The sequence below is a fragment of the Ictidomys tridecemlineatus genome, chromosome 8 (assembly GCF_052094955.1).
Source record: "Ictidomys tridecemlineatus isolate mIctTri1 chromosome 8, mIctTri1.hap1, whole genome shotgun sequence".
Classification (NCBI taxonomy): domain Eukaryota; kingdom Metazoa; phylum Chordata; class Mammalia; order Rodentia; family Sciuridae; genus Ictidomys; species Ictidomys tridecemlineatus.
In genome coordinates, this window is record NC_135484.1 from 21,618,850 (window position 1) to 21,634,518 (window position 15,669).

Genomic DNA, 15,669 nt, shown 5'->3' on the forward strand with positions numbered 1-15,669 from the left:
AAATATTAAAATTTTTACACAGAAATATTATCGTGCAAGCATAGAAAAAATAGCTGGGATATTATGCATCAAACTGCTAATAGTAACTATCTCCAAGGAACTGGAGGGAGATTACATGGATATTTCAATATCTGTTGTAGATCTTTCATCTTTATTTATGTATTGATAGTTAGGATTTGAATCACCATTGTCCTCTGTATCTGCAGGGCTTCTTCTGTTCCAGGAAGCCTCAGGATGCTCAAGTCTCTTACATAAAATAGTGTAGTACTTGCAAATAACCTAGGTACATCATCCTATATATTTTAAATCATCTTTCTGACTTTTAATACCCAATACAAAGTAAATGTTATGTAAATAGTTATCCTTTTGTATTGTGGAGGGAACCAAAAAAATCTGTATGTGTTCAGTTCAGGCACAATTTTTGAAAATAAATATTTTTGATCTGTGATTGGTTGAATCTTCCAACACTGAAACTTTGGATACAGAGGGATGACTGTAATGCATTTGGAGTATATAAAAAGTAAAAAGACTTAACAACAAAAGCAAAGAGGGAGCAGGTTATAAACTTATGTACCCTAGCTCAGAAAATATTGTTAAATAATAATTTTTTAAATGGTAAACTTATGACTCTCATATAAAGTGAGATTGTGCTAAGGATATTATTTTATGTATTATTAATAAGGTAGCCAGTAAGATGTTACAATTAGTAAGATGTTACAATTAGTTCAAAGGTCAGTCCAGAGAACAGAAACATTTGTAGAGCAGGAAAATTGTGAAGAATATACAAACAAAGAGTGAGCAAGAAGTCCATTAACTACCACAAGACACAATTTATGTTCCTTCCTAGAGATAAGGATTATTTTACATTATTGTCAGTTTTCTGGAATTTACAGAGTTGTAAAATAACTCAAAGACGAGGAAAGACATAGAACCCTCCTAAAGTCAGATGGAGAGGGGTGTATTTGTCTATGTAATGCGACATTTACCACAGAAGCTGAAACTTTCCCTCACAGTATTACATGATAACTATAGTATGCATTGTACACCGACTGAAATGAGTTTCTTGGTTCATTCTTATTGTGCAACTTGGGGCAAGTGGGCCTCATCTCTATATAAAATAGGAATGGTAATATTCCTAATATTTACCTCATAGGATTGCTGGTGGATTAGATGAGAACGTGTGGGAAATGCTTGGACTACCTGGCTTTTAATAAGTGTTTGATGAACATGCATTATTGTCCTCTTCCCAGCCAAAGGGAGTAATTCACCCATCTACATTATGTCTCAGGTTGGCCATCTCCTAAAACCAGGACTTTCCGCATCTAGGATACGTCAAGAGATATAAGCTTTGCATCAAATCACATGCTTTGTGGGAAGCTGTTCATTTGCACACTAAACCCCCTTCTTCACTTCCCTGGATCTTATCCTTTTACTTTTCCTAAGTTTCTGGTACTTTTAAGGTTCTTTACAGTATATAATTAGATTCCAAATTGTTTACTTGCTTCTAGTCCTTTGTAATTGTATGTTGTTTAGAATTCTAACTGCTCAGCCTCTTCATATTTCTTAGCTTCTGTTTACTAACTTTCTTAGAGTCCAAAATCTGTACATTTTGATGGGTGGATACACTTGGAAATATTAATCCAAAATTTCTTTACTGTGCCTTTGTAGCTCTAAAATGGATTCTAAGATTTCCTGGGTAGGTTTCAATTGCATTCACTTTCGCTTTAGGAAATAAGTGTCTCATAAATCATTACCAGTCCCCTTTTCTTTGAGTAATAGATATTATTAAAACAATTTTTTAAAATTATGGGGTAATGCATTGTATGCTTTTAGCAAAAGAGAGAGAAGTAAGATTACCACCATTACTATTGAGGGAGCTCCCCAATTCTGCCTGTCATTGCACCAATGAGCACATCTGCAGAATGAGGGTGACATGAAACATTGATCTACTTTTCCCTCTACAGTCACTCTGCATTCTGTGCTGCTTATTGTGTGAGCATCACACTGTGTTGAGTGTAAACTTTAAAGGTAAGGTTACATGAAACCACAAGTGGAAAATTCCACATCTGACCTCATGTGACAAGTTGCAGTCAAAACAACGATGTATAAAATTACCTTCAGGCTATGTATATAATGTATATATGAAACATAATACTTGTTTAGACTTGGGTCCCATCCCCAGGGTATTTTCTTATGTTTATGTATATTCCAAATCTGAAAAAAAAAAAACCCAAATCAGAAACACTTCTTGTCCCAAAGTTTTTAGAGAATTGAGACTCAACCTGTATACATTTGTATGTATATATATAATAAAGCAACTAAATGTAAACTACCTTCTTCATCTTTGGCCAAATTAAAAAACTAGCCATCTGGGACTGAGGTTGTGGCTCGGCGGTAGAGCGCTCGCCTCCCACGTGTGAGACCTTAGGTTCGATCCTCAGCAACACATTAAAAAAAAAAAAAATAAGTGAAATAAAGGTGTTATGTCCAACTACAACTAAAAAGTAAATATTAAAAAACAACAACAAAAAACTAGCCATCTATTTGGATGCTGAAGTAAAAATTGGCTGTGTTAGATTTAATGGGCTAGTATATAATGCTCCATGCAATATATGGAATCTTTAAGTATGACTTTTGCATTGCACCTTAACCTACTGTATAAAATGCTACTCCTTTTTATTTAAAATTAAGCTAACCAGTAAAACTCAGTTAAATTAAAAGCAAACAAATATTGGAAGCACACAGATTATGTGTAAACAATTTGATGTTTGGAGATGAAGCCAGGCAATGAAATAATAGTTGATTAAAATTTTATTGTAGTAATTTCTTCATGGTTTTAAGCTACACCGTTGAAGAGGTTTGTTCCTATCCACAGCTTCCATTATATGTGCAGTATGAATCTCAACTTCGTCTCTGTAGCCTAGATTCTTTTTTAATTTTGCAGTTCTGTGGATCGAACCCAGGGCTTTGTGCATGTGAGGAAGCACTTTACCTAGCTCAGCCTTGTCCACTCACCTTCAGACTCATATCTCCAACTGAATCCTGTGCATTTATTTACCTGTGGACATCTCAACAGAAGGCAAATCAAATTGAACTGTGTCCAAAATCAAATGCCTCACTTTTCCACTCCTTCTGCCCTCTTCTTTCCCTCTTCTGCTCCCCCACTCTACCTTACGTAAGCCTTACCTCTACTATTTTTTATTTCAATGAGTGTCATCACCACTACCTGCCTAAGACAGACACATAGTGTGTGAGTGTATGTATATATATATATATATATATGTGTGTGTGTGTGTGTGTATATATACACACATATACATACATGGTTCAGATATATATTTATTTATTTATTTTAACTTATCCACCCTCTCACCCTGTTCTCCATATGTAACAATCACTTCTACTTCATAACTGCCTTTGGAATTCACTCATGTTTCTTTTACCAATAGTTACTAATGTTTCTTTTACCAATAGTTACTATCTTGATTGTGTCCCCAGCACTTCCCAGATTATGGCAATAGTAACAGTCACCAGGCATCAATATTGTCTCCTCCAATCCAGACAATTCCTCCAATCCAATCCATTATGGCCAGGGTGATGAAAGCAACTCAACAGATTCTACCACTGAGTTTAAAATGCTGTAGTGGGTCCCTATAGTCTTAAGGATAAATTCCAAATTCTTTGACAAGGTTTATCAGGACCCTCAAGATATAGCCTTTGTTTACCTCTATAATTCCATGACAGCTTCCTCTTTGGTTCAGCTTTAAAACTTAATTGTGCCATCCTGAGCACAACTTTATAGAGTTCTAGTCTCAGGAACAAAGAAAACTAGACATTGATATGGGACAAACGTAGAAACTAATTGGATGTCATTTACATAAGTTGTATCCAGTCACAGAAAAATAATGTGAAAAAGAAATTAAAATTTCAAGTAAGCTAGTACAATATTTTTGAAGAAAATTAATGACGAGTTGAGAGTACAAACTTACTTTTGAGACAAGATATGTTTAGGATGTAATTTGAATCTGGTTTAACAAAACCAGAGCTGTTTGAAGGCTGTGGATTTGGAGAACTCTTAATGTTATATGGTTTGAAAAGTGATTCTGAGTGTCTCTGTGGTTCAATAGATTCTTCCCAGAAGTATGTAACTCTTAAAGACACATTTCTCAGCCACAGATTTTTTAGGCAAATGGTGAATTTCCAATCTAGTAGTTTGTTTGCTTGGGGTTCTAAATCCTGCCTTTCTTAGTTTCTGTTTTTACAGGCCTGGAAAGGTTTACCATTAAAAATAGATGTTAAATCAAAGCCAAAGTAATACTCCTGTGTTACTTTGTTTTATAATTATCAGGGTAATCCATATCGTATTTGGTATTAAAGCACTACTAACTTTTTTTGAAAAAACAGGAATATTGTAGAATCGGATCCGTTAGCCATGTGATTCCAATTTAAACCATGTACCTGATTTTAGACTTATAAAGTCAAAATTTAAATTTTTACATTGCTGAACAATACTGAATTGTTTAAGAACATTTGAATTCTCACATTCATAAATATAATGCATTAGGTTTAAATGTGTCAAGTGATAGTTATAGTCACATTCAGGCATTTGAAGTGTTCCTAGAGGAAAATCAAATCTTTTAAATTTACACATTTAAAGAAATAGTATAAAGAAATTATAAAAGCTGGAAAGAACATTCTGATTGTTCCAAGAAGGATCTGTGGGATGTGAACAAGTGAAGGAGAATGCCATTGCAGGGAATGGCTTAAACAATGTTGGAATGGCTTAAATGAATGTTAGAAGCATGCATAACGAATGTACTTGGGGGACAACTTTTATTTGATTTGGTCCAAGTGAGGAATAAAGGCAGAGTCATCTAGAAGCATGGTCTGAGGTTGGACTACAGAAGCTCCTGTGGGCTCAGTTCCAGTAACTGGAGTTATTCTGTAGACAAGGGGACTCACTGGAAAATTCTGGGTGGGAATGTTACAAACATTGTCCTTTAGGGAGCAGAATGTGCTGGTCAGGGAAGATTCAGGTGATGATTCAGAGGTCAGAGGATACCACCTGATACAGGGGTGCTGCAGTCTGGCTGGGCACAATTCATGAGCCATTTATCAAGCAGAGGTACTCCGTTATCAAAAAAAAAAAGAGCAAGGACCAGGTGTCTATCCACGATATTATGGAGAAAGGCATTGGGCTCCATTGCCAAAAAATGAACTTTATTTTTAGAACACACATGGGGCACCACACCAGCTCTTCAGGAATTCCCTCAGAGCCCAACTGCCACCACCAGCTTCCCACGTGCCTCTCAGCTCCCCACACCTCCTGCTCTTGAGGCCAATTGGCTGGGTCGTATGGGCGGAGCCAAAAGAGTCCCCCAATGAGCAGCTCCGTGGTCTGAAAGGGGGGGGGGACGACAGCCCAATGAGCATCACAGCAGAGGAGCCAATCAGCTGGCAGCTGGAAGTTTGCTGGGGCCACTGTGATCCAATCAGCTGGAAGTTTGCTGGGGCCCCTTGGGCTGTGGCTCTCAACACAGGGGTCTGAACTGAAGAGGGAAACAACTGGACTATGGAAAGAGGTGACTGGAAGCTTTGGTTCCCAAGTCTGGCCAATGAACAAATAAGAGGTAAATTCTTGCCAGTGTTGAGAGCTCGCTACCCCCATTTACCTGACTGGGGCCAATCAAAGCCCATAGTCTGTTGAGGAAGAAATCTTCAGATGGACAAACACTGAAAATGCTAGTTCTCTCCTCCCTGTGATATATATCGAAATACAAAAAAGGCTACCATTGTGGCTTTGTCCTCTTAAAATCCTAGGAAATCGTGTCTGTTTTCAGCAAAAGAGAAAAAAATCAAAAATAAACCATCGAACAAACTTGAGATTCTTAGCCTTTCTTTAGAATTTTATGTGTTCTATTTTTAGTGTCCTTCTTTTAAAGGGTAGGGTTCAAATCTCATAAGCTGAGTTGAGGGCTTGGGTTGTCTGCACCAGTAGGGCTAGTAGCACAAGTCCATGCGGGCGTCTTAGTTGAGATCAATGTAGGGTTAAGTCACAGTAATTCAGAGGCCATCACAGCACTGTGGAAAAGGGAAACTCCACTTCTTACCTCCTTTGGATTTTACAAGTAATGTTTTAAAGTTTTTTCTTAGAAAAAAATCAAAAGGCAAAAACTACCATACCAGCCTTAGAGATGTATCCCCCCCTTTTTTTTTTGGTACTGGGGATTGAACTCAGAGGTCACTGAGCCACATCCCCAGTCTATTTTGTATTTTATTTAGAGACAGGGTCTCACTGAGATGCTTAGTACCTCACTTTTGCTGAGGCTGGCTTTGGTGCTTCTTGTTTTAAATAGTACACCTGGGCCAATTTTTCAAATCATTTTTCATGTTTTTGGTCCTAATCTTTATTATATGTTCTCTGTCTAGGACTAGGGTGCATGCATTGCTTTTCAACTTTCCTCTCACATTTGTGACCTTGTCCTGGAGTCAAAGGAGGCTAAGTTACTATTCGTAAGCACTGTTAAAAAACATGAAAAGTATATTCCAGTTCCTTTTCTGGTCAAAATATGCTCCCAACTTCTTTCCTTGCTTGTAATGCATTAAAAACTAAGCGCAATGAGGAAGTCTGTTTATTTTCTGTATCATAGACTCTAAAGGGGCTCTTTTATGTTTACATGGTATAATGTCAATAAAAATATCAATATCAAATACCCTTAGATATAAAAGACAGCAAGTTTTAAAACTATACTGTATGTTGCTATTAAAAGCAATAATCTTTAGACAGATATTTTAAATAAAAAGTATAAATCACAAAACCTTATACACAAAACAATGTTAAAAATTTAGGTGTTGTTAAAATAACAGGAAACTAAGAAAGTTGTTTTACTCTTGTGTTACAAGCGAGGACTGTGAACTTTTAATTTAAAAAGACTGAGCACTATCTGAATGTAATACAAATTAGAACAAACTAAAGCTGGGGATTTCCCAATGATTTTATTGAGGTAACTTTTCCCAGTTTTATACATATATGCATTTATATATATTTAGGAAAGCTAAACAATGTCCTAAGGCACTTGGAATTGTGCACGGCAAAGTATCCTATTATAGTATACCACTAGATAGAGCAAAATTTTGCTTTTTAAATAACACAAACACCAATATGGAATAAAAAAGATAATACATAGTTTATCTTTCAGGTTACAATAGTGGAATACATATACATATGTGTGTATACTTGTAGATATTTATACCCACATACTATAATACAGTACAGATTAAGAAAAATGACAAAAAAGAGAAACTGTCATGTTAATCAGTATACAGTTCCAGTTATTTACACTCACAGATATTACATCTGTGTAATAGGTGGACAAGTTCACTCACTGGAAATCAGGAACCATTCAATTAGTCTGATAATGATCACAGTTTACCATTCTTTCAACTTTAACTGAAGTTTGAAATAACAAAAAGAATGCAGATAGCCCTGTATTTCAAAATCACCATTACATAGGGAAAAAAAAATGACTAGTTTGAATTTTTAGTAGGTAGTTCACTGGTGACATTTGTACAGAAACTTTTTAACACACTGGCACATTTCTAAGCCATGGAAGAAATATTAAAACATGAAAAAGAAAAATTAGTGCTGATATTTTAAGGGATGAAAGTGGTTTGACCCTTGACTCAGTCTGGTTCTTTCTGAATGCTAATTAGCACTGCAGTGGTAATTTCTTGTGCAGAAGCTCTCTAAGCAATGTAATGATATAGCCAAACTATAACATCATCCAGTAAGGGAGAAGCCCCCCCCCCCAGATTGGCAAGTGGCACAAATATTATTGGCATTTCAAGATATCATAAAATTGACCTGAGGGTGGAGTGGCAATCGGCATCATTTACTCCTTTCAATTTATTCTTAAAAAAGAAAAAATACTGCTATTAACAAAGATAACAATTCCTAAGCACCATCTATATATTTTCAAAATAACCAACCACCTTTATCAACTCTGAGTTGCTCGGCCTCAAAATATTTTTGGAGTTTTACTATTTTAAAAAATTATAGTGGCTAAATTAATTCCATTCTCCAAGCCACAATTCACTGGAATAATTTCAAGACATTAAACATTCAGTTTTGGTGTTAAAAATCGACAAAGAGCATAAATGTGTTTCTGTATTGTTTGGTGCAGATTAATAATGTTTCACCCAGGTAAAAGAAGTTTTGTGTGTGACCATTGCTGCAGTTGAACTACAGGCATGCAATCCACAGTTAATCCACATTTCCATCATAATGCAGCACTCACAGACCTTGTTAGAAGAGCTGAACCACGTGACTATTTATACAGGGGAATCGAAGCATTTGCATGTGCATTAAATGCTTCCTTAACAGGAGAAAGAAGAGACTCTTTTGGAACTCATGGAATGTAATATTACCATGTGAAATCTGATGGTGACTTCCAAAGACCCCCTGCTTTGTTTATGTGGACCGTTAAGAGTCACTGTGTTTGTGTTCAACTCTTGTGACAATCCTCACAACACTGCAAGAACTATGTCTAACAGTGTAGTTTTGGAGTAAAAATTGTGAGGGGAGAAAGCTCGCTTCATGTAAAATCTCTCCCTTAAGTACACACAGGGATCAGGCCAAGTTACCATGCCCACTGCACACAGAATTGCCAAGGCTGCTGGGAAACTCCTGCCTGAAGAAATGGGCAAATTAAAGCTGAATGGAAGTAGAAGGCTTGAGAAATGAATGGGCCCAAAGAAACACAAGGCAATAGAGACAATGTTTTGGGGATAGGCACTTCTGCCTGTGTGTTCTCAATTATGTTCAAGTGGGGAGGTACCACCCTATGAGGGCATCTGAGCTGGGGAAGAGCTTGTTACATGTGGGTTTTACACTGACTGGGAACACTACTGGCATTTTGTCAGCAGGGGACTGGGATGTTAAAACACCTTGCAAGGTGTGGGACATTTCTGTGTAACAGAGAATTGCCCAAATCTAAATGACTACAACATCCCCACGGAGAAACATCGGTTGACAAAGGTGTCTCCTATGTGTAGCTGTGCGAGCAATGCCACAAACTAAATGACATTTTGTGTGTGTGTATGTGTGTGTGTGCAGGAAATCCTAGCGTCGCTAAACATGGCCCTTCTTCTAGGGTCATCTTTAGGAGGGAATAGCTGCCACAGAAATCTTCATTTCTTTGCCAGAAATCTTACAATGTATGCAATGGGATTTCTTAATTTGGGAGGATTCTGATTTCAAAACAGTGCCCACAGATGTGGCTTATTTTCAGCTGCTTTCTCGAAATGCTAATGATGGTTCACATTTTCAAACAGATCTTAAGCTTAATGACTACAAAAAGTAAAAGAAGGTGAAAATGAGAATGGTTTGGGGGTTCCTTTCTTGGTCCCTAGTACCCTTTGGCCACTGCCTGCCTTTCTAGTAAAGCCTAAAGTTCCTCTTTGGAATTTGAGTTTGAATTATCTAGGGATGTGCTTTTTCTCAGGAAGATGCTCCTATTAACATGATTACTTTATTGTTATCTTTTTTCCTCTAGCACATATTTGAATTCCAGAAGTTTGTTCTGCTTTGTCAAGTAAAACAATACAGTATCTCTCACCAGACAGTACAGATCAAAGACTTGCTAGTGAAAGATGAACCATTTCAAGGGCTAAGGGGCAATATTGCAAACAAATTGTGTCTAAGTGGTTCCTTAATGCTCACAACATATTCTAATGCTGTGAAGAAATAATGATCTCAATATACTTTCATGAGTAAGGACAGGCTTCATATACTGGGATTCAGGAATGCTTGAATAGTTATGCCACACTGATGAGAATGACATAGTCAATACATCTTGTATTTGTTTAAATATACCTTACCTACTATAAGGGAAGTTTCTTACTTTGTATGAAATATGCTGCTAGGATCATAAACATTTTTGAGTGAGAGAGAAAGGAAAGAAAGTTTTCACTGCTTAAATGACATACTACTATGTGGTATGCCTTTTCCTTTTGTGAATTAAGTTTTACAAGTTGTGTTTGACTCTCTGAAGTATAAATAAAATATATGTTATATGTTTGTGTGGTATGTATCAGGATATGCAGTGTTAATGCCATTTTTTTTCCTCTTTCAAGTGTAAAGTAGTGTTTTTGGGTTGTCATTGTTGTTTGGTATTGGGGACTGAACCCAGGCCTTATGCATAATATGCAAGCACTCTTACACTGAGCTATATCCCTATCCTTTTCATTTTTTATCTTGAGATAGGATCTCACCAAATGTTCAAGGCTGGCCTTAAACTTAGGATCCTTCTGCCCCAGCCTCCTGAATACCTGAGTTTACAGGTGTGCACTACGTGCCCAGATTTTTTTTTCTCCTTTTAATGTGCTAGTACAGCACTGAAATAACTGCAGGATGTACAACCTGACTTATGGTTTTAAGGACTCATGAGTCATTTCAATATTTGGTGATTTCTGAAGAGTATATTCAATCCTTCTATTTTCTTAAGCTGATTTTTTTACTTAAATTTCTGAACTCCAGGCTAGGGACCCAGCTTAGTGGTAGAACACTTGCCTAGCTGGGTTTGATGCCCAGCACTAGAAAAGAAAAAAAAAAAAAAGAAGTTTAAAACTTTCTACTAACAGAATGTTTAATGACATTAGAAAAAGATAAGTAACTACACTCATTTTGCTAATAAGGGATACAAAGATGCAACCAGAAAATCAGTTTTTCTGGGTAAGTCAGAGAAATAGATGTGTTGGTTTTTTTCTCTAATTAAACAGCTTTTAAAATGCCCAAGATAGGTACTCTAACTACTGTAGATTTCAGTTAAATAATTCAAGGAATTAGCATAAAGATAGATTACAGCTAATGTAAAAAATATGCAAAACCCTTCTCTTACACAGGAAATAATCAAGTAATCTGCCTTAAATGCATGTTCATCACTAGAGAACCATTTTTTCCAGGTTGATTGGTAATGACCATGAGGAAGTTGATTAAGTTCATTTAGCATTTTCTTACCACCTTAATATTATTTTCCCCCTATTTAAAAAAAAAAAAAAAGATGGAATGGTCACTTTGGTTTTCACATTCTAATTCTTTCCTTCCTAGAGGTGGGTTTGTTTTCTTCTTTAATCATATATCAAGAATCCAAGAAAAGTCACTCACTTGTTCTTTGTTAGCCTAATGTCACACTTCAGTGAAAACCTGGAACTGTGTTATAGCAGCAACAAAGAAAGAAATTACAGGGGTTGGGGATGTAGCTCAGTAGTAGAAGGTGCTTAGCATGCACAAGGCCTGGGTTTGATTCCCCAGCACCAATAAAGAAAACCAATTCCCACACACATTTATTTTCTTTTTAGAATAGAAACATAGTGGTTAGACTGCAGAAATGCTGGTAGTGGGCAGGGGCATAATTACAGGGAGGATGACCCAGGCCTTTGCATTCTTGTAGGCCTGCTGGGCAAGAGACCCTTGCATGGGCTGCTGGTGGGAGATATGCAGTTGTGCCTTTAAAAATTAACCAAGAAAATAGAGCTTCATTCTGCGAAATACAGCTCAGCACATAATCCTTTAATTTCTTCCATAGCTTTTTATTTAGCAGATCCTGCTAATGAAATAATTGGTGGTTCTAGTCACTTAAATATTAGACTAGCAGTGGTTAATTTTATTATTTACTTTCAAATTTCTCTCTGATAAAATTTTCTCCGAATGTATTAGTTAGTATGAAAAAAAAGTGTGGGTATTTCATAAATCTGATTTAATTACACAAGGAAAATTATTGAATTACTTACTGCCCAGTTTTTCACTTTGGTCCAGGATGAATCTCATTTTAAAATAAAAGAATTACATTTTATGTAACACTAATGGTTAAAAAGAAAAGTTCCTTCCATAAACTCAACAGGAACTTTCTCTGATGTGTATCTTGAGTGCTAAATCAGTGATGTCTTTATATTTAACATTATATAAGACCTTGTAATTAGAAATTTAAAAAAATACTCAAAGATTATAAGCATAGAAAAAGAAAAGGAACATTATATTCTCTGGTATTTTTTTTCCAAGTCACTAAAATGCTAATAAGATAAAATAAAGAAAAAGATAACTTAGAAAAAAAATGAGAACAAAATTAACTGTCATGGCTGGATTGAAACCTTATAAACAGACAAAGGCTTAGGATATAGCTCAGTGGTAGATCACTTGCTTAACATGTGCAAGGCCCTGGGTTTGATCCCCAGCACTGTAGAACAACAGAGCAGATAATACCATAGCCAGATATAGAGCCACAGATTTGGAAATGCAGAAATATTTTTTTCAAAGCAAGGTATGTCTTATTCTATTAGTGAAATGACAGTGCTATGGAAAGCAGACTTATTTTGTTACTGCACATAGCTGACTTCAGCAAGAGGTACATTAATGCTGGTTACTCTTCTTATTTATAAAATGGTCCTGGCTTTTTATAGTATGCCAACTGGGGTCAATATTTTAAAATTTTAAAATAAAATTACCCAATTTCAAGTGTTTCTTTAAAATGCCAAGGAATGGTAGAATCAAAATTTGTCCAGCACATGAAATGCTTACTTTGGAGTTGAAATTGAAAATTACACTCTTCCACATTTTGAACCAGAAACAATTCAGAAAATTCTTCTTATCCATGTTCTAAAGAATAATATATCTTCTAGTTAGGTCTTGCCTTCTTTTTATAGATTTCATGTGATTTTAACAGAAGGGATACAAAATAACTGTGAAAGAACAATTCAATGCAAGGAGGTATTGACATAAGATCAATGCATTTGAGACTAGAAATCATTCTGGGCTTGGGGTTGACTCCATGAAAAAGATCAATTTCATTATAGAGGGTATTTTTTGTTTTATTTTTAAATGTAAACAACACTGACTGCAGGATCATAGGGAAATCTATGACTTTTACCTCACTGGTCTTCTAGCATTAAAATAAATACTGTTTTTATGGATGCAGTCTGTAGACTCTTGATATACACGATGAGGTTTTCCTCACACACAATTTAGCAAAAATTTTCTGTTTTCTTTAAGCATTGGGGTATTTTTTTCATGTGCTTTATTTTATTTATTTTTAAATAGCAGCAACCCATCATTTTCTTTCTTTCTTTCTTTCTTTCAGTACTGGGGATTGAACTCAGGGGCACTCGACCACTGAGCCACATCCCCAGCCCTGTTTTATATTTTAATTAGAAACAAGGTCTCACTGAGTTGCTTAGCGCCTTACTGTTGCTGAGGCTGGCTTTGAATTCATGATCCTCCATAACTGGTCCTTTGCCTCCTGCTAACAGCAGGCAACATACACTTGCACCTCGCTTACATTTTAACTTTGGATTCAGGTTTTTAAAAGGGTGTCATGATTGTCAATAGTATCTTCTTTAGAACAAGTATGGTTGCTTGACTCTAGAGATAATGAAGATAGGAAAAAGAATTATTTCTAAAGCTTGCAACAGATATACACAGCTGCATTACATCTGACTTTATGTCCAGTCCTGTTATCCTTGTGGAGGGCTGATACACTGATACACTAGGAAAGAAGTATTTAAAAAAAAATAGTGAAATGTGTATAGCCATGCTACTTAAAGCATGCAACAAAATTTGAGTAAGCATGCTTGGTCAGAGTTAATAGAAACCTCTTGCATTTAAGAAAAAGATGAATGAAAACATTCAGATATTTCTGGCAACTGGATTCACTGGCACAACATAAAATAATGGTACTACAGTGTACCAACTTAATGGTGAAACAAGAGTATTCTAGAATCAAGTCTTTAAGGAATCCACATTGGTCGATTAGATTCCCAAATCCCTTAGTAAGTTCTCAGCTACCAAATGCCTATTTCGAAAATACAAATATGCTTCAATTTTCTCTCTTCTTCATTAACATAATGAAGTATTTTTCTCTCTCTCTCTCTTTTTTTTTTTTTTTCTGATTTTCAACTCCCACCCCTTTCTGGTGCCCAGTAATTCCAATCTCCATTTTTCTTTAACCCGCATGCGAGACAACATTTGGATTTCTGGTAGGGAGTCAGCGATTGTCTTCTGCTCATCTTCTATGATTTCAACTCCTGATGAAGAACAGTGGATGTAACCACAGTGCGCCTTACCATCAATACACATTCTGGGCAGCAAGGCTCACTGTGTCCTCTGCTTGCTTGTTGGCCCATCTTGGCTGTACAGGTGAGGAGCACTTTTGATCAAAGCTGAGTCACAGGTCTCCTTCACCACAGGTTCAACGGAAACACACACACTCAAATCTCAGTGCAATATCAGGTTTTCAGGAAGAAGGGCTTCCCCAAAAGACGATCCATTGCTGTTTCCAAATAGTTCTGCACTTCCTTATGGACGATGAAACCTGGAGGAAGAAAGGTCACTGTGAATCTGTGGTGGCCCAGGGGCACTCTACCTGCGTGGAACTGAGGGCAGCAATGTTCACAATGAAAAGCAGGTAGCTCTAGGTGTCCCGCAACTGAATACTGTCACAATGTTGGAAAACAGAGACAATCCCTGTGTAAAAGATGGTAGTTATATCATTCAGGTCACAAAGCAATCAAGGCATAAAACATCACCATCCTTGATGGGGACATTCTAACCCACAGGAAGCAGAATGAGATGTGTCACAAAACGATTTGGTTACACCTGGTCTGTAGTTACAAAGGAAGACTTCAGTCACTATTTCATTAGATTCTGCCTCTCATCAGCTCCTGTAGGTGACTCCAAATTCATTTTCCATACCTGAATTTCCAAATGTCTACTGGGCATTCCTACCCAGACGGTCCAGAGTAACAACATATTGAGCATGTCTGCAGTTACACAAAGTTTTTCCTGTTAACCTGCTTTTGCACTTTCTATCTTGTTTAATGTTCTACTTTTTAAAAGTATTTTTAGCCTAGAAACCTCAGCTTTGCAATTCATTCCTCTCCTTCACCCAGCCCTGCCCATCAGTCACTAAGCCCGTCTATGAATTATGAAAGCCCTGGCCATCTTTGGCTGGCACCACTTTAGTGGTCAGTTTGCTGGTCAGCCAGCAGCTTCATTTCCCTCCATGTAAATTTCTGAACATTCCTGCATTTTTGTAGACCTAGAACATGCTGTTCCTATTGCCGCAATTCCTTCCCTTCATGTCCAGTCTGTTTTCATTGTCAAGATCAAGGTCAAAAGCCATCTTCTCCATAAAGTCTTATCTATCCAGCCCTTCAGACTAGTTCTGGGATTCACATTTATGCAACTCTACTTGGCAATGTCCCACTTATTATAATCTCATGCTCATATACCCTGTTGAACGAGTCTTTTCACTGGTTTTCCTATCCAGACACTCCCCATCAAACCCTGTCACTGTCACTAGCATTATCATTATGAGATATTGATCTCACTATTCTAGTTTATTTATTTATTTATTTGTCATAAGAATTACATTATTCCTCCTTCTCTACAAAATAAAATTTAAATTTCTTGGACTGGTGATCAAGGCCTTTTAGAATGTGGCCCAACCCATGTTTCTAGCTAGATCTCTCTTTATTACTATTCCCCAATGTGCTCAGTTCTAATCTTTTGCCCCCAAATGCTCTTGTGCTCATATTCTTTCCTCCACCCTCATCTTTCTTCCCATCTCCGCTTTGTATGATCTCACTCTCTGAGGTTCCCAATTTCCCTTTCCTCCA

The 15,669-nt window shown here is 36.7% G+C and overlaps 1 protein-coding gene and 1 long non-coding RNA gene across 10 annotated transcripts in view; one reads left to right on the forward strand and one right to left on the reverse strand.

Moving 5' to 3' along the window:
• The window catches only part of LOC120889154 (uncharacterized), a 30,859-nt gene that overhangs the window by 1,595 nt on the left and 13,595 nt on the right, over positions 1–15,669 (forward strand). The gene's annotated exons all lie outside the window — the stretch shown is intronic.
• The window catches only part of Phactr2 (phosphatase and actin regulator 2), a 269,022-nt gene continuing 260,330 nt past the window's right edge, over positions 6,978–15,669 (reverse strand). For all 9 annotated transcript variants that reach the window (XM_078018989.1, XM_078018984.1, XM_078018987.1 and 6 more), the window contains one exon: positions 6,978–14,363. In XM_078018989.1, the coding sequence (XP_077875115.1) occupies positions 14,348–14,363 (16 nt within the window). In that variant the 3' untranslated portion in view covers positions 6,978–14,347. The remainder of the gene's footprint in view (positions 14,364–15,669) is intronic.